At 43.9% G+C, this 24240-nt stretch overlaps 10 protein-coding genes across 10 annotated transcripts; 4 read left to right on the plus strand and 6 right to left on the minus strand.

Moving 5' to 3' along the window:
• Window positions 1-2120: 2120 nt before the first annotated feature.
• Window positions 2121-2612, minus strand: RhiXN_04668 (Retrotransposable element Tf2 protein; the record flags this gene model as incomplete). Its single annotated transcript, XM_043324485.1, has 1 exon — window positions 2121-2612. One exon carries the CDS (start codon window positions 2610-2612, stop codon window positions 2121-2123), a length of 492 nt encoding a protein of 163 aa, XP_043176904.1.
• Window positions 2613-3606: 994 nt separating this feature from the next.
• RhiXN_04669 (Retrotransposable element Tf2 protein) lies at window positions 3607-6730 on the minus strand (the record flags this gene model as incomplete). The annotated part of the gene is made up of 4 exons (XM_043324486.1): window positions 3607-4708; window positions 4794-5020; window positions 5073-5295; window positions 6333-6730. 4 exons carry the CDS (start codon window positions 6728-6730, stop codon window positions 3607-3609), a joined length of 1950 nt encoding a protein of 649 aa, XP_043176905.1.
• Window positions 6731-7134: 404 nt separating this feature from the next.
• On the minus strand, window positions 7135-7764 carry RhiXN_04670 (uncharacterized protein; the record flags this gene model as incomplete). Its single annotated transcript, XM_043324487.1, has 1 exon — window positions 7135-7764. One exon carries the CDS (start codon window positions 7762-7764, stop codon window positions 7135-7137), a length of 630 nt encoding a protein of 209 aa, XP_043176906.1.
• Window positions 7765-8126: 362 nt separating this feature from the next.
• On the minus strand, window positions 8127-8678 carry RhiXN_04671 (uncharacterized protein; the record flags this gene model as incomplete). Its single annotated transcript, XM_043324488.1, has 1 exon — window positions 8127-8678. One exon carries the CDS (start codon window positions 8676-8678, stop codon window positions 8127-8129), a length of 552 nt encoding a protein of 183 aa, XP_043176907.1.
• Window positions 8679-10536: 1858 nt separating this feature from the next.
• Window positions 10537-11667, plus strand: RhiXN_04672 (Retrotransposon-derived protein PEG10; the record flags this gene model as incomplete). The annotated part of the gene is made up of 1 exon (XM_043324489.1): window positions 10537-11667. The coding sequence occupies one exon, from the start codon at window positions 10537-10539 to the stop codon at window positions 11665-11667; it is 1131 nt and encodes a 376-aa protein (XP_043176908.1).
• Window positions 11668-11703: 36 nt separating this feature from the next.
• RhiXN_04673 (Transposon Ty3-G Gag-Pol polyprotein) lies at window positions 11704-12281 on the plus strand (the record flags this gene model as incomplete). The annotated part of the gene is made up of 2 exons (XM_043324490.1): window positions 11704-11792; window positions 11816-12281. The coding sequence occupies 2 exons, from the start codon at window positions 11704-11706 to the stop codon at window positions 12279-12281; spliced, it is 555 nt and encodes a 184-aa protein (XP_043176909.1).
• Window positions 12282-13471: 1190 nt separating this feature from the next.
• RhiXN_04674 (Retrotransposable element Tf2 protein) lies at window positions 13472-14935 on the plus strand (the record flags this gene model as incomplete). The annotated part of the gene is made up of 2 exons (XM_043324491.1): window positions 13472-14013; window positions 14077-14935. 2 exons carry the CDS (start codon window positions 13472-13474, stop codon window positions 14933-14935), a joined length of 1401 nt encoding a protein of 466 aa, XP_043176910.1.
• Window positions 14936-15504: 569 nt separating this feature from the next.
• RhiXN_04675 (Retrotransposable element Tf2 protein) lies at window positions 15505-17293 on the plus strand (the record flags this gene model as incomplete). The annotated part of the gene is made up of 2 exons (XM_043324492.1): window positions 15505-16180; window positions 16644-17293. 2 exons carry the CDS (start codon window positions 15505-15507, stop codon window positions 17291-17293), a joined length of 1326 nt encoding a protein of 441 aa, XP_043176911.1.
• A 2542-nt stretch (window positions 17294-19835) lies between these two features.
• On the minus strand, window positions 19836-20347 carry RhiXN_04676 (uncharacterized protein; the record flags this gene model as incomplete). Its single annotated transcript, XM_043324493.1, has 3 exons — window positions 19836-19949; window positions 20001-20110; window positions 20149-20347. The coding sequence occupies 3 exons, from the start codon at window positions 20345-20347 to the stop codon at window positions 19836-19838; spliced, it is 423 nt and encodes a 140-aa protein (XP_043176912.1).
• Window positions 20348-20818: 471 nt separating this feature from the next.
• RhiXN_04677 (cytochrome P450 family protein) lies at window positions 20819-23125 on the minus strand (the record flags this gene model as incomplete). Its single annotated transcript, XM_043324494.1, has 12 exons — window positions 20819-20894; window positions 20958-21101; window positions 21179-21286; window positions 21349-21363; window positions 21421-21487; window positions 21540-21729; window positions 21814-21827; window positions 21887-22007; window positions 22273-22393; window positions 22462-22668; window positions 22737-22875; window positions 22930-23125. The coding sequence occupies 12 exons, from the start codon at window positions 23123-23125 to the stop codon at window positions 20819-20821; spliced, it is 1398 nt and encodes a 465-aa protein (XP_043176913.1).
• Window positions 23126-24240: the final 1115 nt, after the last annotated feature.

Here is a 24240-nt window from a genome sequence, read left to right on the forward strand (position 1 = left end):
TGAGATAAGGAGGGTGGTCAATCATAGTTATCCCCAGGTAAATTACCTCTTCTCAGCACCCACAGGTGTTGTAGACACACTCAATACCACAGATTTTATTCCAATTTTCTCAAATTTAAACAAAGTCAAACAAACAACATTTTCAATCACATGACTTTGGCGCTTATACCATACACTAAGCGCCAAGCCATGTCCCTGTCCACACTTACTCACCATAAGTAGCCACCTCCACCTGATGACATCATTATGACATGTCAGTGACATGTATGCATGAGTAAGGCTGCTGATGGAGCAGTCTTTTTATTGGATTAGGTTTTGCATGTTCTGGATTTGTAATCACATAGCCTCTGTAATATATAAGGAGAGTAATCAACCATGGTAATCCCAGGTTGATTACCTCTTGTTGACACCTTACTTGCCCAGGCTTTAGGTCTTGTCACTTGGCCACTAAGTAGATAGCTTCCACACTGCCTCAAGCAGAGTCTTCATTATATGTAGATAGTTTGCCAACACTTTACAGCATATTGTTGTAGACACACTTATACCAAGGGTGTTGTACTCCACTGTAAGGTGGGTACTTGCTAGTGGTGGGCGCTTAAGGCCATAACTACTACAGACACTGCTTAAGTAATCTACTCTAAGGCTATACTACTTAGCGCTTAAGGCGCTCTACTACTAGTTACTGATGACAAGGGGGCCTTAGGCCTGGGAGGTGTGATGAGTAAATATAGGGGGTTAACTTCTGAGATGACTAAGGCCGGCTACTTAGCTGGCTTCTGATATCCTCCTCTAATGAGTAAGAGACAAGGTAAAATTGACTTGGGGGCTCCAAGCAATTTTCCTGCTGTATATATAGACATAGGTGCGCTATTTACATGGTCTGTGCACGTGAGAAAAGAAGTACATGGTGAGAATGAGAAGCGTGCTGCGGGCTGCGCAGAAGCGTGGATTTTCTCCTAAGCGCCCTTGGCACGGCATCTTGGCATAATAAGCGCCAAGATCACGTGATTGAAAAAGTAAAGATATTAAGTCCGTAAAAAACTAAAATATCAGAAAATTCAGGCAAATCCGGTGGTATAGGTTAGGAGGTTATAACAAAGGGAAATCATTCCCATTTTCTTGATTTTAAACAAAGTCAAACAGACAACATTTTCAATCACATGACCTTGGCGCTTATATCATACGCTAAGCGCTGAGCCACATCCCCATCTGCGCTTAATCAGCAATACATAGCCACCTCCACCTGATGATGTCATTATGACACACCAGTGACATGTATGCATGAGTAAGGCCAACTGCAGAGCAGGGTTCTTATTTGATATAAATAACTTCTTTTCACACAGAGATTGTATTTGTAATTAGCCTACCCTGTAATATAAGGAGGCCAACCAACCATGGTAATACCCAGGTCAATTACCTCTTGTTGCATCTTTACATTGTACAAGGGCCTTATAGCCCAGTAACCCACTTAGTTCAACACCTTAAGCATCCTCTCCACTGTACTTAGGTAGTTTACAGACACCTTATAGTGTTTGTCACTGTAGTTAGTAGTTAGTACGTCATAGGGTAGTTCACTGCTGCCTTAAAGCAGACCACTGTAATAGTTACCTGGCCACAAGCACCTGCACCCTTGACATCCTTACAGATGTCTAGGACACTGTCACAACTCAGCTCAGACCTATGGTACAAGGGGGCTTAAAGTCTGTGGCCCTATCACCAATGGACTATGAAACAAGGTAGAGGGGCAACAAGGGCCCAAGGGTTATGGTTTGGGGGTAGAGGGCAACAATGGCCTGGTTAATGATGTCTTAGTTAAAGTGCACTATGCTCAACAAGGGAGCAGGGCAATGGGTAGGTGAGAACTGAGGGTGAATTGACAAAGAGGTCAAGTCTTGCTGTTTTAGCAGCAACTTGACCTGGTTTAAATACATGAGACAAGCCACATCAAAAACAACAGTACTAAATAGTGAGTCATTTACAATTTCACATCATGTATCAAATATGTCATGTGATCTTGATGAGTCATAAATATATACCAAAAAAGGAAACTGTCTCAAAAAAAGATAGAAAATAGTAAAAAATTATGTCATGCCAATGAAGGTCATGACATTACCCCCTCTTCAAGCTCCAATTGCATCTGGGTACTCTTCATGGAATTCTTTTCTTGCTTTGTTGGCATTGGCCACATTATCAACTGGTTCCCATAAATTACTTCCTTCATCATATCCCTTCCATTTAACCAGGTACCATAATTTTCTTCCCTTGCTGTGTCCTTTCCATTTACTATTCAGGATTTTTTCTACTTTGTATTCCTCCTCACCTTCTTCTGTGACAATAGGTGCAGGTTGGGGAGGATCACGTCCATGAGGATCAGGATGGAATTTTGTAAGGAGGTTGATATGGAAGACAGGATGTATGCGCATAGTATGAGGTAATTGAAGTTTATATGCATGGGATCCTATTTTCTCAATCACTAAGTAGGGTCCTAGTTTTTTGTGGCTAAGTTTTATGGAGGGTCTATTGGTGGATATGTTTTGATGACTTAGCCAGACCTTGTCCCCTACTTGGATTTCCTCTTCCTTCCTATGTTTTTGATCATAGAAGTATTTCATCCTTTCTTGTGTGTTATAACCTCCTAACTTATACCACTGGATTTGCCTGGGTTTTCTGATATTTTTAGTATTTTTTACGGACTTGATATCTTTACTTTTTCAATCATGTGATCTTGGCGCTTATTATGCCAAGATGCCGCGCCAAGATGCCGTGCCAAGGGCGCTTAGGAGAGATCCACGCTTCTGCGCAGCCCGCAGCACGCTTCCTTTTTCACATGGACTCTTCCTTTCCCACACGCTTTGACCATGTACATACTTCTGTTTTGTCTATATATACAGCAGGAAAATTGCTTGGAGACCCCAAGTCAATTTTACCTTGTCTCTATTCATTGAGGAGGGACTAGTCAGCCAGCTAAGTAGCCAGCCCCCCAGTTATCTTCAGAAGTTTACCCATCCTATTAACTCATCATACCTCCCAGGCCTTTGGCCCCCTTGCAGTAGTTAGTAGTAGATGTCATAACCTATATCTGGAAAGGTTATTACCATATATCCACTGTCAAAGATATATATATATATGTGATGCACAGTGATATATGAATAATATATATTGCTGGGGGATGTTGCACTCCCCCTGCCCCCCTAGCCGCAGGCCAATGTTAAGGGAGCCCGCGGGCAAGGTCTGAATAATATATTATTATAGAAGAGATTATGTCATCCCCCCCCCACCTCAAATCCGTAGTAGTTTAGTATAGTATTTGATAAAGGACTGGAGGGGGGGAGGTCATGTGACCCTGGTGGACTGTCAGTCTCTAAGTCATGAGCCCTTAGAGTAATGACAGTTCTGACTGCATATATGTGAGTATATGCGGCCTTCTAAAGACTGTGGAATATCCTATTAGTAGGTGGCTTGGTCAGGAGACATGCCAGCAAAGGCATGGGTCATGACAGTAGAAGCCTGCCTTACAGCGGCAATAGTATAGCCTTGGTAGATTAGATTACATACGCTTGTAGTAGTACGGCCATAAGCGCCCGCTCCCACCAGCGTGTACCCACCTTACAGTGGGGTACAACATTGTGACAAGGAGAGTGCTGCTTTAACTTCATCATACCCCTTTTCTAGGAATTCTGCATGTTTGTCTGCATTGGGAACTGTCTCATCTAATTTTTGTCCAACAGAAAATTGTGGATTTAACCCATAGCATACTTGGAAGGGTGATTTGCCAGTTGATGTTTGTTTTAAGTTGTTGAGGGCAAATTCTGCTATGGGCAATAGTGAAACCCAATCTAATTGGCAATGATTACCAAACATGCAAATAAAGACTTCAGCCTCCTGTTGGATCCATTCTGTTTGGCCTTCAGTTTGGGGATGATAAGCTGTAGAAAATGTGGGCTTGATATCCAATCTTTTATACAGATGTCTGATAAACTTGGTGTTGAAGTTGGGACCTCTATTGGATACTGTGCTTCTGGGCAATCCATGTAATTTCCATATATACAACATGAAAAGGTTGGCTATATTGATGGCAGATGCTGTGGATTGGGTAGGAATAAAATGGACCATTTTAGAGAACCTGTCAATGACTGTGAATATGGCATCAAACCCTTCTGACATTGGTAGTCCCACAATCATATCATAAGCTATATCTTCCCAGGGGCATTCTGGTATTTGTAATGGTTTTAACAGGCCTATGGGTACTTGATTTGTAGGTTTGGACCAAATGCAGGTTTTGAAATGGCTGACATAAGAGTTGACAAACTTTTTCAGTGATGGCCAGTAGTAATTTCTGGAGACAAGTTCCAATGTTCTGGCTTGTCCTGGATGTCCTGCAGCTAATGCATTGTGCCTTGATTCTAAAATGAGGTTCCTAATGGTTTCATCTTTGAGTACAAAGATTTTTCCTTGATACCATAGTAGGCCCTCTTTTAATTCCCAGTCAACCACTTTGTCCTTGTTCTGGAGTTTATGCAAGATTTCTTTAAGACGGTCATCCTCATAGATTGCTTCACCAATTAGGTTGTTAATTTCCTGATCTGGAGTGATTGCTGAGATAAAAAGTTCCAGCTTCAGGAGAACTTGGTTCTCTACCCCCCCTTCAAGGGGTACTAAGTCATATTGTCTGGAAAGGATATCTGCCTTCTTGTTCTGTGCTCCAGGCCTATATAATTTGGAAATTGTAGTTGACTAGGAAATTGGCCCATCTAATTTGATGCTTATTCAAGGATTGAGAGGTGGAAAAGTACTCCAAGTTTTTGTGATCTGTTAAAACTTGGACTGGCAGTTCCAATCCTTCCAGTAGGTAATGCCATTCCTTAAACGCTCTGATGACCGCTAATAGTTCCTTATCAAAAATGTCATAATTCTTTTTGGCTGGGGATAAGGATTTAGATAGATAGGCTACTGGGGCCAGTTTCCCCTCAGAATTGCATTGGGATAATATGGCTCCAGTGGCATAGTCTGATGCGTCACACTCTGCATAAAATTGCTTTGTGGTATCTGGTTGTAGGAGTAATGGTGCTGACATAAGACATTTTTAGGCCATCAAAGGATTGTTGTTCTGCTGATTCCCATTTCCAGAGGCTATCCTTCTTGAGCAAATTGTATAGAGGTTGTGCCATATTGCCAAAATTGGGGATAAATTGTCTATAAAAGTTCACAAATCCTAAGAATTCTTGGATGTTTTTGACATTCTTAGGTATTGACCAATTCATGGCACTTGTGACTTTGGATTGGTGTCCTAGACGTCTGTAAGGACATTGAGGGCGCGGGCGCTTGTGGCCGTGTGACTAGTACAAATGTACTGCTTAAGGCAGTGGGTTCTACCCTACAATGTCTAACTACCTAACTACAATGACCAAGGCTGTATGGGCAATGGCTAGCTACGTATATACAGTGGGGACAACGCTTAAGGCGTGTATCTACTTAGTGGGTCTGGCTGTAAGGCCTTGTATGGTTGGGGGATATGACAAGAGGTAATTGACCTGGGTGTTACCATGGTTGGTTGGCCTCCTTATATATTACAGAGGCAAGCTATTTACAAATACAATATGTGCAATACCATAACCAATAAGAACCCCGCTCTGCAGTTGGCCTTACTCATGCATACATGTCACTGACGTGTCATGATGATGTCATAGGTGGGGTGGCTACATATGCTGATTAAGCGCAGATGGGGACATGGCTTGGCGCTTAGCGTATGATATAAGCGCCAATGTCATGTGATTGAAAATGTAGTCCAAAGGTCTTTGTTTCAATTCAAGAAAATGGGAATAAATTCCCTGGTATTGAGTGTGTCTACAACAATTGGTCTACTTCTACACCAAATTCAGATATGATGAACCCTAGGTAATCAATTTTTTTGACATGGAAATGGCATTTTTTGATATTGCAAAAGAGGTCATTGTCTTGTAGCCTTTTGAGTACCTCTTGCACATGAATTTCATGATCTTTTTGTTAAGTGAGAAGACTAAAATATCATCCAGATATATGATGACATAAACATCCAAAAGGTCCATGAATATCTCATTCATCATATCTTGAAAAGTTGCTGGCGCATTTGTTAATCCAAAAGGCATAACCAAGTATTCAAATAATCCATATTTAGTTTTGAAAGCAGTTTTCCATTTGTTGCCTTCTTTGATTCTAACTAAATTGTAGCCCGCTTTAAGATCAAATTTACTGAAGATCTTAGCACCTTGTAATTTTCAATGAGGTTTTGTGGCAAGGGAAGGGGGTAGACGTTTTTCTTGGTCATGCTATTTAAGCGCCAATAATCCACACACATCCTTAATTTCCCATTTTTCTTTTTGACAAATAATATGGGTGATGCCATGGGAGACTTGGAGGGGCGGATTAATCCTGCCTTGAGCTGCTTTTCAATGGTTTCCTTGAGCTTGGCATCTTCCCTTGGTCCTAGACTATATATAGGACCATGTTGGGGTTTTGCGTCAGGAAGCAGTTCAATTGCTATATCATAGGGACAGTGGGGCGGTAGTTTGGACGATTCCTCTTCTGAGAAGACTTTAGCAAATTCTTGGTAAGGGAGTGGTATTTCTTCTACTGCTTTGAGTTCTAAGACAGCAGGGGTAGATAGACAATTGTTTGAGCAATATACAGAGTTAAAAACAAGTGTGTGCTTTTCCCATGAAATTTGGGGATTATGTTTTTTTAACCACAACATTCCTAGAACTAATTGATGATTGCCAATATTTGAAATGTGACATTCTAGTTCTTCAGTGTGATTGCCAATGGTGCACTTGAAACAAGTAAAATGAGTGATTTGGCCCAAGTCAATTTCTTGGCCATCAATAACACATAGTTTTTTTGGAATTGGATGTGGATAGGTAGGTAGATGGTATGTTTGGACTAAAAGAGGGTGTACAAAGCAAGAGGTTGCTCCTGAGTCAATCATGGCTTTTCCTTGGAAAGGTTTAGCCAGAAAACTTGATTTTTGGGTTTTAGGAGTTTTGCATGGATTTGCAGTAAACAATGCATATATTTGAGATGTATTACATAAGGAAAGTATTTCAAGATCATTGTTTACATAATGCAAATCCGTTAGCATACAGCCAAGTGCCTTACTCCTTAGTTGGCCTTGGCTTTCCCTTTTCCCAACTCTTCTTCATCAGAAACAACCTCAATACAACTTTCTTCCTTGGGTCTTTCCCATGACCATTCAACATTGGCCACATGTCCAGACATGGGCTTTGAGGGGCAACTGCGTGCAAAATGACTTTTACCACCGCACACATGACATGTGACACTTGCAAAGCCTTTCCCATCAAGATCCATAAGACCTGGACCTTTAGAGTTTGAGGCCAGGACAGGAGTAGGGGCAACAATGGGTTTGACTGGGGCAGCTGCAGCAGGGCATTCATCTTTTTTAAGTGAGGGGAAAGGAATCATAGTATCTTTAGACTCCCCATTCCACCTAACATTTGGCATATTGCTGGAGGTGGTATGCACAATGGAAGTAATAGCACCCTTCTTGGCGCAGCAAGTGGTTGGATCAATCATATAAACATTATCCCCTACATTGAGACAAGTATGGTTAGGAGTAGGGGTGGAAGTGGAATGGGAGATAACATTTGAGGGTGCATGGGTTGTAGAGGTAGAAACAGAAGGGTTGGATAAGCGTGTGGATTCAATATGATTTGCAATTTCTTCTGCCTTATCATAAACTTGTTGGGCAGAAGCATGGCGCCACTGAAACATTGTGGATAACATGATGTCCTTGATTTCATTTTTAAGGCCATCATAGTATTTATCATGTAAAGTCTTGTTGCTATAACCCAAAGAGACAGAGTATTGTTGAAATTCTCAAGTATATTCCTGTACGGAAGATTTCTGCTGCAAGTTATTCCACTTTTGACGGTACTTCTCATTGCAATTGGTATCCACATAATGTTTAGTAAACTTGGCCCAAAATGTATCAATATCTTCCAACAAGGGAACCACCTCTCCCCTAAAAACCTTCCTTTCCTTGTATGGACAAACCCAATCTTCTGCTGCACCTTCAAAGTATGATGTAACCCACAATATATTTTCTTCATGGGAATGGTTGGCTCCTTTTGCCCTTATATAGGCCTGACAAGCAATAATAAATTAAGGGCATCCTCCTTTTTGCCGCTGAACTTGTTGGGCTTGGCAAACTTTAAGTCAGAATTGGAGGTTGCAGGAGCAGGAAGAGGATTGGTAGCAGCTGCAGTGCCAACAGGTGGGACAGGAGGAGGAGCTGTAGGGCAAGAGGGAGATGAATGAATAAGCTGATCTTGCACAGCTTGGATGGAAGCAGCAGCTCCCTGGATTTGATTGGAATAGAAAATATGTTGGTTGCACAATTGATTGCAATGTTCTTCCAGTTCAGCCCTTAATAGTGCTATTTGATTGTGTTGTGCTTCATAAGCGCCTTGTAGTTGGGAAAATTCTTTTTTTAATACAATCATATTCTGGGCAACCATATCAAGTACTTCATGATCTGTCATCTGACTAAAAGACATGGGGGAATATACATGAGGCGGCACAGCTGCAGGGGCAGGAGTATGGGTACAAGAGGATGGGGCAGACCTTCCTGATTGTATTTGAGAGGAAGTTAGGTTAGTCCCTCCCATTGTGCCCAAACCAGGCATTGTTGTGCAAGACTGCCCAAAACTCATAGTCCCAGTAGTAGTGAATGCATCCCCTTCCATCTTGGGTAGCGTCCTGGATGGATGTGTGGAGGTTATCTAACTTGATTTCTTTTTCAACTAAAAGGCAGTCCTTTTCCTCAATAAGGCGTTCTTGCTCTTCAATAGTAAGAGCTAAATTACAGTCATTGGCTTTGAGGTTGGAAATAAGGTTCCTTTGTTCTTGAAGATCAGCCTTGTATATATTATTGAGGTGCTTGGCAAATGACTTGTGGTGTTTGATATGGGCAATGGTTGGAAGTAGCCCAGGTTCTTCAATGCAAGCAATATGTTCTTCAAGGTTGTTGATACAACCCACTAGTATATGGTCAATATTGTTGAGAGTTTTTTCAAGGTAGAGGTAGCAGGTGACAATGGAGTAAGGCCAAAAAATGGCAAAGAGGATAAGATCTAGAAAATCAAACACTAGAATGCGTTCCCAATATAAATTGGTACTCAATCAGATAGGTATAAGACGGATTTATAGTTCAAACTACTAACTGTTTGCCTTCCCACTGGCATTAAACAATCCTTTTACTAAAATCAACAGCTGTGTACAAGCGTGATATTAGTCAGGTTTTTTGTAAGCAGAGGTTCAGCTGACTAACAGCGTATGACTAAAGGTGCGGACACCCTGGTATGCAGACAATTGCTAGCAAGGGGCTATCCCACGTCCTTACTGGTACTTGTATTCCTGTCTTTGATTATTACACAGGGGCTACAATGTGATACCATTTCAGGATTTGGTGCTTATCCAAGCATAGGTCTTGTTTGTGGACAAGAGTACAAGTAGAAAAGACTTGACCTAGTGTCACAACTCAGCTCAGACCTATGGTACAAGGGGGCTTAAAGTCCATGGCCCTATCACCAATGGACTATGAAACAAGGTAGAGGGGCAACAAGGGCCCAAGGGTTATGGTTTGGGGGTAGAGGGCAACAATGGCCTGGTTAATGATGTCTTAGTTAAAGTGCACTATGCTCAACAAGGGAGCAGGGCAATGGGTAGGTGAGAACTGAGGGTGAATTGACAAAGAGGTCAAGTCTTGCTGTTTTAGCAGCAACTTGACCTGGTTTAAATACATGAGACAAGCCACATCAAAAACAACAGTACTAAATAGTGAGTCATTTACAATTTCACATCATGTATCAAATATGTCATGTGATCTTGATGAGTCATAAATATATACCAAAAAAGGAAACTGTCTCAAAAAAAAGATAGAAAATAGTAAAGAATTATGTCATGCCAATGAAGGTCATGACAGACACTAGGTAATTGACCTTAACTTGGTTGCAAACTGTGCCTCTAGCACACCCCCTACTTAGCCCAACAAACAAGAAGGCCCCTAGTACTAGCACAAGGGAAATCAGGTGATTGGGGACACTTTCCAGCTTCAATAATCAAACAGCTGCCTCCCCCACCTAGTACCAAATTGCTATAAGGCTAACAGGTTCTAATCATCTGCATACCCATGGTTGCTGCACCTTCTACCAGCAACCTCAGACAGCAGATACGCCCACTTGCAGAGACTAGACTCTACATTATGCCCATCCACAGCTGTAATTAGCAGTACTTACTGTCCAACGCTAGGTTGTTTGATGCAGAGGTTTAGCATTCAAGTAGTCAAGCGCTCATAAGTCCTGATATAGGCACTACCAGCTTCACAGCCTGTCACCCCTCCTCCCTCCAATCATTACCTCTTGCACCCCTTCCCGCTTGTCCTCTAGGGCGTCCCTCCACACTGGCTGGTCTTACCCCACACATGCCATGGCAACCTGCTCCCAGCTGCCCTCTTGAGGCCAACCCCCTGTCCATCAAGGAGACATGGAACCTGTGGTTCCAGCAACCACGGATGTCAAACTCAACATGGGAGAAGTCTCCCTTGAACAAGTCATCCGCCTCCTCTGGGGGGTCCAAAGTCAGCTTGACCGCCTCAAAAACAAGTTCAGCAAGCAAACAGAAGCCATCAACAAAACCCAGTTGATTGTTGAAGGAATATCCCAAGCCGTCAATGGCCTTGCAGCTAGGATTGGCAACATCCCTGGACCAAGGACCCTAGAGGACACCAAGCCTCCCCCAGTCAAGGAGACACCCCGTCCCCTACCCAAAACCAAGCCTTTGCAAGAGGCTATCCACCCGGCCTTCCAAGGGCCCACATGCTCCATCCCTGGGCTTTACCAGCCCACTCCAGTCAAACTCCCCATTGTCCCAATGTCCCCCCTATACTTGGCCCACTCTATCCAAATGGCTACACCTCCCCCTCCATCTCTGGTTACAGTTGCCCCCCCTCAATTTGCAGCTGTCAAAGTAGACCACCTGGACCCCTATAAAGGGAAGATAGGGAGTGAAGCCAAGCAGTGGCTAACCTGCATGCTTGCGTGGGTTTGCCTAAATCAGAGGATGTTTCCCACTCAGGTGGAAACCCTCTCTTTCCTCCTAATGAACATGGAGGATGCAGCCGGCGCATGGGCCCACCCACACTTGGACCTCCTAGGGTCCCATTGCACAATCATCCAGAACAAGGATGATTTCAAAAGGGAGTTTCTGGCGGCATTTGGGGATCCTGATGCCACTTGGGCAGTGGAGCAGAAAATCACTTTGCTCACTCAGACCAGCACTTGTGCCAATTATATTACCAAGTTCTGCACCCTGGCCATGGAGTTAGACTGGAATGATGCGGCCTTACATGGTCAATTTGCGCAAGGTCTCCATTGGGAAGTCAGCAGGCAAATTGCCACTTGCAAGCGTCAACCCACAACCCTTCTTGAGCTGCAGAATGCAGCCTTGGTCATTGACAATGCCCTCCAAGAAGAGTGCGCCAGCCACCTGCCTAAGGGTAGTAAGCCTGGAAACCCTTCTACCCCCAACAGGGGGGCAAGCACTGGCTCACAGGCCAACACAACCAAGCAACTTTCCAATGACCCAAACTATGTCTTGGAAGAAGAAAGAAATTGATGCTGCACCGCTGGCGCTTGCATCAAGTGTGGAAAGATGGGCCACAAGTTTGCTGAATGCTGCACAGGCTGGAAGTCCAGCCCTGTTGAGGCAAAGGCCAAGGAAACCGCCAAAATTGGCAAGGAGTCTGGACCTGAATTGGGAAAAGACTAAGGGTACCTGCTGCTGCAAGCAAGGACCCCAAGGACAATAGTTTTAGTAATATAGAAGTCTGTCATGTATCTACCGCCTCCAATCTATCTCCCCTGTTCACAATCTCTATATTGCCAAAGCAAGCAGAACCACTAGAAGTCCTGATAGACTCAGGCGCCACATCCTCATTCATGCCCCCTTGCACAGCAGAACTACTCCACATACCACTCATTGATCTCCCCTCCCCACATACCATTACCATGCTCAATGGGTCAAGCCCCCAGGCTGGCAAAATCTGGAAGAAGGCAATCCTAACCTTCTCCCTTGATGGCAAACATATGACCAAGACCTTCCTCATCTGCAACACAGGATCTCACGCTGCTATCTTGGGACTGAAGTGGCTGGACGCCCATAATCCAGAAATTGATTGGAATAGATGCACACTCACCTTCTCTCACCCCCTGTCAGAGTCTGACCAATAAAGAATGGGATATATGCCTAAAGAGGCAGTGCTGGCTTTGGGGATAAGCAGAAGACTGCAACCAACACTTTAGAGAGAGAGTTTACTTGCCAAAGATGGCACAAGACCCCTTAGAGTAGAGCAGGAGAGTGGGGAGGGTAGTCAGTAGATTGACAGGAGGTCAAGTTCTGGTCTGAATGCCAGAACTCTCCCTTCATTATATACATCATACAGAACAAGGGAACTGTAAAGTACAAAGGAGAACAATGGAAGACATACTACAAAGGTATGGGTAACTAAGAGAACAATAGAAGACATACTACAAAGGTATGGGTAACTAAGAGAACAATATGTCATAACCTATATCTGGAAAGGTTATTACCATATATATCCACTGTCAAAGATATATATAGTATATGTGATGCACAGTGATATATGAATAATATATATTGCTGGGGGACATTGCACTCCCCCCGCCCCCCTAGCCGCAGGCCAATGTTAATGCCTGCAGGCAAGGTCTGAATAATATATTATTATAGAAGAGATTATGTCATCCCCCCCCCACCTCAAATCCATAGTAGTTTAGTATAGTATTTGATAAAGGACTGGAGGGGGGGAGGTCATGTGACCTTGGTGGACTGTCAGTCTCTAAGTCATGAGCCCTTAGAGTAATGACAGTTCTGACTGCATATATGTGAGTATATGCGGCCTTCTAAAGACTGTGGAATATCCTATTAGTAGGTGGCTTGGTCAGGAGACATGCCAGCAAAGGCATGGGTCATGACACAATAGAACAATGCAACTAAGGACATATGGTAACTAAGTAACCAGAGGACAAAGCTAACAGGCTAAACAAAGGGATCATTCACATTCCATGTTGATTGCTCTGCCAGGGGAGTCCTGCATGGCCTGTGGTCATGTTGGGAACATCCCCTGGTCCATATAATTCGTAAAATTTAGATAAAATGATAATAGAATAATAGGGTATCTGTGTCCATGCCTCTTGGGTCATGACACCCCCTGCTGGAACACGTGACCATTGCCAAGGAGGAGGAAGCCAACAAAAATCCCCTTGAAGGAATCCCCCTGGAATACCATCAATACGCTAGGGTATTTGGGGAAGAAGAATTCAATAAGCTTCCCCCCCACCGGCACTACAATATTGGGATTGAGCTTACAGACAACAGACCCCTCAACTTGCCCTTGTACAGTATGACAGATGCCAAATCCGCTACACTTAAAGAATGGCTCAGGGATGAATTGAAGGCTGGAAAAATCCAACCCAGCAAATCCTCCATTAGTTCACCCGTCATGTTTGTTCCAAAGAAGAATGGTTTGCGCCAATTGGTTGTAGACTACCAACGCCTCAATAACCAGACAAAAAAGAACATCTATCTGCTACCCCATCCTGATGACCTTATGGCCCAGCTCTGCAGCGCTAAAGTCTTCACTAAGTTGGATCTACAATGGGGCTACAACAATGTCCAGGTCAAGGAAGGCAACAAATGGAAAACCGCTTTCCATACCAAATACAGCCTCTACAAGTTGCTGGTTATGACATTTGGCCTAACTAACGCCCCAGCCGCCTTCCAACACTTCATGAATGAGCTATTCAAAGATCTACTGGATGAATGCATCATCATTTATCTTGATGACATCCTAATCTACTTGAAGGATGATGCAACCCACACCCAGCATGTTCACAAAGTACTGCAAAGGCTGATGGGAAACCAACTATTCTGTAAGGCCTCAAAGTGCACATTCCATGTCACCTTGGTGGAATAGTTGGGAATAATTGTGTTGGATAAATGTTTTAGTCTGGATAAGCTCAAAATCCAGGCAGTGCAAGAATGGCCCGCACCAACCAAGGTTAAGGAAGTACAATCCTTCCTTGGATTTGCCAATTTCCTATGCCGCTTTGTTGCCAATTTCAGCCAAATGGCCAGGCTGTTACACAACCTGGTCAAGAAAGACACGCCATGGAAATGGGACACTAAGGAACAGGAGGCCTTCCAAAACCTGAAGGAAGCCATCACCAGTGCCCTGGTACTTTGCCATGCAGACCCTGCCAAACCTTACTTCTTGGAAACAGATGCATCTGGGGCTGCCCTGGGCTCCATCCTAAGCCAACGCCAGGAAGACAGACGCCTACACCCCTTGGGGTTCTTGTCAGAATCCTTCAAAGGGGCAGAACAGAATTACAACACACACAATAAGGAGCTACTGACAATCATCTGCTCCTTTGAACACTGGCGTATATTCCTGGAAGGCACAACGCACCCAATCATGGTCTTCACGGATCATCAAAATTTGGAATACTGGAAGGAGTCTAGAACATTCAATTGCCGCCACGCACAATGGCACCTCCTACTAGCTGGATATAACTTCCAAATTGTGTACCACCTGGGCAAACAGTCCAGTAAGCCAGATGCTCTATCCTGGAGATCCAATCATGCCAACATTCCTCCCGCCAATGAGACCATGTTACCACACCCGGTATTTGCCAATGTTGCCCTGGTAACACCAGAAAAGGAGCTGCAGCGTCAAATTGAGGCATCCCTGGACCAAGACAAGTCCCTGGAAGAAATCCTGCAATTCCTCCAGAACAATTCCAAGGCACCCTGTCATAGACACACTCAATACCAGGGAATTTATTCCCACTTTCTTGATTTTTAACAAAGACAATTGGACAACATTTTCAATCACGTGACTTTGGCGCTTATATCATATGCTAAGCGCCAAGCCACGTCCCCATCTGCGCTTATCTCAGCACGCGTAGCCACCTCCACCTGATGACATCACTATGACACGTCAGTGACACATATGCATGAGTAAGGCCAACTGCAGATCAGGGTTCTTATTTGATACAGTATTACATATAGTTGTATTTGTAATTAGGTAGCTCTGTAATATATAAGGAGGCCAACCAACCATGGTAACACCCAGGTCAATTACCTCTTGTTGCATCCCCCAACTGTACAAGGGCCTTACAGCCCAGCAACACACTTAGTCCACACCTGTTGCCGTTGCCTTAAGCAACCTACTCAACATAGTTACATAGCTTGCCATTGCCACTAGGGCCTTGGTCACTGTACTTAGTTAGTTTGTTGTTGTAGGGTACCCCATCACCGCCTTAAGCGGATCACTGTCTTAGTTACCCGGCCACAAGCGCCCGCACCCTCAATGTCCTTACAGATGTCTAGGACACACCCCCTTCCATAAAGCGTGCATTCAAAGACTACAAGATGGAAGCAGGTTTATTGTTCTACCAAGGGAATATTGTAGTTCTGGACATAGGGTCCCTACAAACGGACCTATTATGCATCTACCATGACAGCCCCCTTGCAGGGCACCCTGGGAGGCAACAGACCCTGGAATTGATCATGTGCGCCTACTACTGGCCAGGCATCTGTGCTGACACATATTGGCATGTGGACTCTTGCAAGACTTGCCAATGGATCCAGAAACCAAAGTACTTGTCAATACCCCTGCAACCCCTTGAGCTTCCCACCAGACCCTGGCAACATATATCTTACAACATGATCATGGACTTGCCCAAGGATGGGAACAACAACTCAATCCTAGTCATTGTGGACAGCTTCACCAAGTATGTTGTCTTGGTGGAATGCTCCAAGAAGCTCAAAGCTCTGGCATTGGCAGATCTGTTCCTACAGCATATATGGAAACGCTATGGTATGCCTGAAAAAACTGTCTCAGACCATGGAAGGGTCTTCAACAACAAGTTCCTTAAGGCATTGTACCAGCGCCTGGGAATAGACCCACACTTCTCTTTGGCATATCACCCACAAAGTGATGGTCAAACAGAACAAGTGAACCCCACCATTGAACACTTCTTATGGGCTTACTCAGGGATCAATCAGAAAGACTGGGTCAAGTGGCTGCCCATGGCGGAATTTGCTTGTAACTGTCATGACCTTCATCGGCATGACATGAATTTCTACTATTTTCTACCTTTTTTCCAAGATATTTTCCTTTTTTGGTATATATTTATGAATCATCAAGATCACGTGACATATTTGATATATGATGTGAAATTGTAAATGACTCACTATTTAGTACTGTTGTTTTTGATGTGGCTTTCCTCATGTATATAAGCCGGGTCAAGTTGCTGCTAAAACAGCAAGACTTGACCTCTTTGTCAATTCATCCTAAGCTCACCTTTACCCATTGCCCAGGCCCCTAGTTGGCCATAAGTGCACTTTACTACAAACCCTTAACCCAGGCCTCGTTGCCCTCTACCCATACCATACTCCTTGGGCCTTTGTTGCCCCTCTTTGTCTCATAGTCCATTGGTGATAGGGCCACGGACTTTAAGCCTACTTGTATCATAGGTCCAAGCTTAGTTGTGACAGTAACAATGCAGTACATAGCAGCACTGGCAGATCCCCATTCAAGGCACTATATGGATGGGAACCTTCCCTAACCCCAAGTAATGTCCCAACAGATGTCCCTGAAGCAGACAATATGGCCACACAAATGGAAGAACAATGGCAAGAAATCAAAGCAGCTCTCCAGCAATCCAAGACACACATGATAGCCAGAGAAACAGGAGAACCACTGGAATTCAAAGTTGGAGAAGAGGCCTGGTTAGACGCAAAAAATGTAAAACTGAAGACCCTGAGTCCCAAATTAACCAAGCAATGCCTAGGCCCCTTCAAAATAACCAAAAGAATCTCCAATAGGGTGTACTGCTTGGAACTTCTGCCATCCATGAGAATCCACAATGTCTTCTATGTGGGGCTTCTGTCTAAAGTCAAAAGGGACAAGAAGTGCACCTTTGAAAATTGCCCACCACCAGTCACCGTGGATGGAGAAGAAGAATACAAAGTTGAAGGTATAACAGACGCCAAGGAGCGTAACAGAAAATGGTGGTTCAGGGTCAAATGGAAGGGTTACAGGTCAGAAGAGAACACATGGGAACCCTGGGATAACCTAAAAAATGCGGAAAAAATCTTAAAAAAGTACAAAGAGGAGATGAAGAAGAAGGCCCTTAGAGGGGGGGCAGTGTTGTAGACACACTTATACCAAGGGAAATCATTCCCATTTTCTTGATTTTAAACAAAGTCAAACAGACAACATTTTCAATCACATGACCTTGGCGCTTATATCATATGCTAAGCGCTGAGCCACGTCCCCATCTGCACTTAATCAGCAATACATAGCCACCTCCACCTGATGATGTCATTATGACACACCAGTGACATGTATGCATGAGTAAGGCCAACTGCAGAGCAGGGTTCTTATTTGATATAAATAACTTCTTTTCACACAGAGATTGTATTTGTAATTAGCCTACCCTGTAATATATAAGGAGGCCAACCAACCATGGTAATACCCAGGTCAATTACCTCTTGTTGCATCTTTACATTGTACAAGGGCCTTATAGCCCAGTAACCCACTTAGTTCAACACCTTAAGCATCCTCTCCACTGTACTTAGGTAGTTTACAGACACCTTATAGTGTTTGTCACTGTAGTTAGTAGTTAGTACGTCATAGGGTAGTTCACTGCTGCCTTAAAGCAGACCACTGTAATAGTTACCTGGCCACAAGCGCCTGTGCCCTCAACATCCTTACAGATGTCTAGGACACATATAGTGATTGTTGTATAGTTGCCCCTTGCTGCCTTAAGCAGTTTTACTTTACTCCTGTATTTACACAGCTGCAAGCACTGGCACCTACACTGTCCCAGACATGGTCTGGGACATTCTACATCATTGATTTGACCTTACATGTACATTGGCAAAAATTATTTCCTACATAGTACTACATATCAGTTATGTAGCACTGTAACACTTGTAGATGCCCCTCTTATATAGATAGAGCATATAGGTGTTCTATGTAGGCTCTATGTAGAGCTATGTGGAAGGGGTCACATGGTAGATCACATGACTTTGTCACTTCTGCAACCTAAGTCCCCCTAATTCCCCATTTAGGTGCCTTCCCCCCCTGAAGCATGATTACATCCCACTTGAGGGTATTTTATATTATTTAGTCTACTGAGTGAGCAAGAGATGACATTTGGCTGGCAAGATTGGGAAGTTGGTCAAATTGGAAATTGGGTGGTTTCTATTTATGGTGGATAAAAAAGTTCAATAAACAAAACCTTACTCAAAAATCATTTTGCCCACATGGGAAGATTCTGCATATGCCTAGTTCTACCTAGTTCTAGATAGCTCTATGTAGAGACACCTTTCTACATAGGGAAACCCTTCCCACTGATGTAGTCACCCACTGTCTTTCTTGATCTTATTTGGGATTTTTAAAATAGTTACAATTTTGATCAGCTTCCACTGTAATTGTCTTTGTTCTTTTCTCTCCACAAAGGTACACCTGGGTATTTTATGGACCATGCCCCTGGGTGAAAAAGACCCCAGAAGTGTTTGATTACAACACAGTAAAGCAATGACTAATCAAGTATACCTGAATTTGCAACTGATATGTAGTAGCTTTTTCTTGCGGTTGTTACGCTTAGTAGTTCTAATAAAGGTTTTTTGCGTGGTCTCCTGCATCCGAATGAGCTTAGGAACGTCCGAATCGGTGAGGTACTGGCTGAGATAGAGCTGTTTCATTTTGTTTCCCTGCCTTTGTCTTACACTGTGCTTAACACTATCATTAACCGAGTATTATATATGTATAATGCCTTACAGGCTTTCTTAGTGTTGAATTTCGCTTTTTATTCGATTGCTGTGTATACTATACACGCTACATACAACATTTTGTGTCCATGTTGGATCCCCCCGGCTGCCGGGTTGGCTCGGCGCTTAACCTGTGCTGGACCCTGATTCGTTGTCAAAAATGTCACTGAGGTTAGTCAGCTTTCCCACGGCTTCCCTTGCTTTAATAGATAATAATAATAATTGTTCAAAAGGAAAGCGTGTCCGAAGTCGAAAACCAGCTTCTTTTATTGATTAATTCACACGAAAACGTAACTCAAGCCGAGTGGCGACAGGCGCTAGTTCAAGCGTGTGACGAACAAGTTCCCTTTTTTAGGGCATCTCCTTTACCTCGCTTATGGGACCGATGGCTATGGGACGCAGTCGATAAGTGCATAAGTAGGATAATTGGAGGATTGATACCCAAGTCCGAACCAGTAAATATTGAATTGATACGAGTGAGTACGCCGGGTCCTGGACAAAGGGTGCACCTCGGCTAACACCCAGGAGCAGTCTGAACAAGAACCTGAATGGATGACTAACGGGCAACTACAAACGTACATCAATCAACGGATGTGGGAGCATAGCCAACGGGTTTGCAAACCTCTCCGCCGGGAAATGTGTGATCTATATAATGAAATCAGCGAGGCCATCGAAGCAGTCTGGGAATGATTATCGTTGGGCGATCAGAAGCGTGACTGTCTTGGACTTGCTTCGATGTTCGAGGCAGTGCAGGGGATTGTGAATCTCCAGCATAACCAAGACTCAAAATATGACACAGTGGATTGATTTGAGTAGTATTGTAACGCCCATACTATTGTCATAGCGTTGTGGAAGCCGCCAGTGTGAATTCGTGTGTTGGGGTATATTCATTTTTGGTATCAGAAATGTATCAGATAGTTTTATAAATCTTTTGAATTAACCATAGCCATTCCATCTGCGAGTTCCTTTCCACCAACCTCACGGAGCATTGCTCGTTCGTGCAACTCTGGGTCACGAACGACCTTCGATAAAACCTTATTATGTACACATGAGTGACCTGAAGATAAAACTAATACATAACTTACTTTTTCTACCTTCCCGACTAGCCTATCGCGCGTCGTTGCCGTTGCCGTTGGAAGATATCTATCATGATCGTCATGGATGGAGTCTTCTACCGAGCGACGGAGATATGTCACTGAGGATATAGAGGGCCATTTGGTAAGTGATACTCACGTGAGATATCCGATGATACTGGTGAGTTAATAGCGCTCGATTGACCTGATTCGGGTGCCGCCATAAGTGAAGGAGTAGGCTGATGTTGGGATTCTCCAGTATGGAATGAAGAATGTAATATGCGAGTGGTCTGATCCCCACGAGAAGCACTCGAAGAATATGAACTTGTATGAGACGGGATAGAATTAGTGGTGGACATTGATATATGATATATGCCCGTAGATCTTGACAGTATCTTGGAGAGTAGTATTTACCACAACACACACAGCCATAGGTGCAAATTTATATCTCATCGTTGGCAGTGACATCATGCCAGATTTTTGGTAACATGCCGTGAACGTTGTAGGAAATATTTCCTCAAGCAGAAAGACACTGCCGGAAGCCCGAAGAATAACATGACGTATGCAAAGCGCTAGCAACTCGGTTAGTGGGGCATCATGACCATACGGCGTTTACCTTACGTTAAATGATGCTGGCCGTATCACTTAGGCATATGCCAAATTCCATCATTTGGACTATCGCAAACTTGCGATACGTGCTTTGGATTCACCGGACATGAGTACTCAACAAATTAAATTGTTTCTGTGTGGCATATATATCTCGTGTGGGTATGCGCACGGTACCAGGGAAACCTCTTGGTAAAGAGGGATGCTATCAGATGAAGAGGCATTTAAAGAGAATTTCTTATTAAATCTTCATGTTTCTCTGACCGAGGCGTCAATTTGAGTCTAAAGGATTCCGGAATACTAAATAGTTGAGTCAGCCGTGACCGGTTTGTTGAGTTTGAGCACCACATATCAGTAACTCACAGAACTATCGAGTTTATCATTCTACCACTGGGGAGGATATCCTTCCCATCCTCACTTTTAGCCACTCCAATATCGAACATCATCAAGATAGAAGCAATTGTAACGAAAAGAGATGATTGCGCGAAGTGGACCCCCGGACAGCGGCTGCGTAAGATGCCATGCCATACATGATGGGTGTAGTAGTAAGCACATTTTGCTGATCAATTCACGTGGTTGCTCACCGACGACCCCACCCAAACACTGGAGAAGCTGGGGTAACAGGATCTAAATATCGGTCTGGTTCGAAAACCTCTGCGTCCTTGTACACTGTTTCATCGCGAGTCATAGCCCTGCGCAAGATCAACCAGATATACATATAGATTAAAGTTACATTATGTTTGATTATACTAACCAGACGTTGCCCGTTCTACAGATTTAGGACATGTTAGCCACTCGCATCTAATTCTTCTTGACATAGTCTTACACAACAGATCCTTGGGGTATCCGGTAACCTTTGTATGTATCATCTTTGAAGCACGTGTGCGGTACAGCTGATGTTGTTTAGCATACATGTCAGTGTAAATATGCCATTTATGTACTTACCGAGTGGGGTAACGGGTCCCCACCTGAGTGTTTCCTGAACAACTCTATCCACGTACCCAAGTTGAGCCCGATCTTCGACCTTTGGTAGTCGAGAGTGCCCTAACACCGAGTCTATCTCTGCCTGTGCTCTCTTCTGGACATCCGGATACAGCACCATGGCCATGAAGAACATGATCAGCGTGTTAACACTCTAGATATGTCAACTAAATATCAGCGACTGAACTGTGAAGTCGCGAATAATTGAGTACACGAAAGGATAAAGCATCATACTCACAGTGTCTGTCCCTCCTATGGTTGAGTACAAGTGGATTCAGCGGCGTATGCAAGTCTAATCCAAATAAACATACCGGCAAACATGGTAATGGCAATCTGTGCAACATAATCGTCGGCTTCGTCTTCTGTCAGGCCTATTTTCAGAGCATCTGCTCTCAGAGACGTAACCATGAGAGGCACACCCTTCTTGTTGCTCTGTCTAGCTAGTGAGCCTATTGAGGTAACAAGGAGAAAATGTAGCTTGCCATATTCTCCAAGCCAAGATTGTATATATCTTTTATCAGGGTCTCTTTCTTTTTCCTCCATTTGATTGCATCGCGCTTCCAACCAGCTCCGGGGAACCATTGAGGAATGTGTATGAGAGCCGGAAATACATTTACTAGGTAATCTGGTGTGGAGATTGGTACCCAAAATATCAGCTACTGGATTCAGTCGGCTCTATATGTAAATTATCACTTACTTGAAGGGAGCATGGCTTTTGATAGGAAAGAGAAATCTCCTTTGCCTCCACCAGAAAGCGATCGTGAGATGTTGCTGCCTCGTATCCATATATCGAATGGAGTAGCGTTGCGGAAATGGATCTAGGCACGTGACACTGGTTAGCTACTCCGGACCATAACTATTACACATTTCTTAGCTAGTTTCTCACAGGAAAAATTCGTCTTCCAATTCGTCGGAACACATAGCTTTTTCACAACGCTCCAGTAGCCTTTGCAAAAGCTTTCTTGTAGCGTGCTCCTGATCTTCATGGTGTATGGCCACGGCTTGCTTGGTTAACCATGGGTTCATCAAGCGCCTATACTTTCGCCAACGGTCACTATAGCCGACAAGGCTACCAAAATCACTCCAGCCAAACCTGAGGAAACGTGTAGTATATAGTTTTAATGAGTGCTAGAGTTTAGCGTATAGGTAGACATAGCGCACAATGAAGACTCTTGGACCATTGGAGGGCAAGTTCTGTCAGAATATATGGTCGAGCGCTTGTCAAATAGGTTTGCTGCGTCATCTTTGTCATTCAGTACCACGACAGTAGTTCCAAACACAGTCATAGAAAATATTTTTTCTTTGAAAAGTGAGATAATTCAACATACCAATGGAGCGAAATACGTGTACCCACCTCCAAGTTCTTCTCCAATTTTCATGAACTCAAGATGCTCGTACTGGGTTGGGGTAGATAACAAATGTCCGATTATGGGATATGACTTGGGACTGGGTGGCAGGCTGAGCTCGTAGGTTTTCCTGTCCTTGTAAAGCTTGTACGCTATTAGTCCAGTAGCCGCAGTCAATCCAAAGAGTAGATGCGTATTGGGCATTGTTTAAAACGCTATGATAAACCAAGCTGCTGAAGGAGGCACCCCTTCACCGATGGAATTTATACCTGTTGCAATCACGCGGATGATCACACATAGGAGTTCGAAGCACAGTGTGAAGGGCCCTATACCCTGGACCCAGAAGTTAGTTGCCAGTTAGGGATTGAACAGGGTCAGAAATGAGCAACTACAGAGGCAATTTAAACAGCTCTAAGTTTGTCAAGGATCTCAGTACTTGGCATTTTGCTAAAGGACCACAATGGTTTTCTTCATACATGCTATTTTACCGATTACTTGAATATAAGCTCTTCAATCATCATAACATTTCTATCACCCCCTTCCCTATACTGAAATTGGCATTAATGCGGCTATTAATAGCCGTTGAAGAAAATAAGCTCCGGGCAGAAGCCCTCTATACCCGCCATACAATAAAGTTTACCGGATCAGATGCACACGATTAGAGATTCACTTGCGTTTACACGTATTCTGTGCGTTAGGATCTCGGGGGAAGGGCAGATACTCAACCGTTCTATTTCAATATTGGCCTCGGCCCATAAACTTACCTGGGCTACAACGCTATACAGTAGACTCTCACTCCATGCTCGCTCATTCCATGCTCATTCCATGCTCCTTTTGAGGGGTTTTATCACCATTTAGCCAATAGGATGGCTAGAATCTTGGTTTCAGCCATCTCGATTGGAGTCAATCAGCATGGAACGAGAGTCTACTGTATTCCCTTCTCCTGACCGTGGTATTACAAATGAGGTGGTACGAAGTAGTCGGTGGAGCCACATGACCAGTACTGTACTGGGCCCAGGAGCTCTATGGCGGCCCCAAAACCCTGGAGCGTTCTGGTTTTGAGAACCTCCTCGTCAGGATCCGAATTACTCGGCAAGCACTTGGGAGCACTAGCCGAGCACTTCCTAGCGTCATACCAAATGCCCCGGAGCGCTCCGGAGATTTTCGGGGCCCCGTAGAGTAAGCCGGCGCTTTCGAGATCACGTGGCCACCGACTCACTGTGTGGTTGCGAACATCAACCATGTCCGGCCGACGGACGATTCGAGCCACGCGCTCATTGTCTTTTCTTTCCACTTTCGATCCCTGTTACCACATCTGC

Source organism: Rhizoctonia solani, chromosome 2 (genome assembly GCF_016906535.1).
Source record: "Rhizoctonia solani chromosome 2, complete sequence".
NCBI classification, from domain to species: Eukaryota; Fungi; Basidiomycota; class Agaricomycetes; order Cantharellales; family Ceratobasidiaceae; genus Rhizoctonia; species Rhizoctonia solani.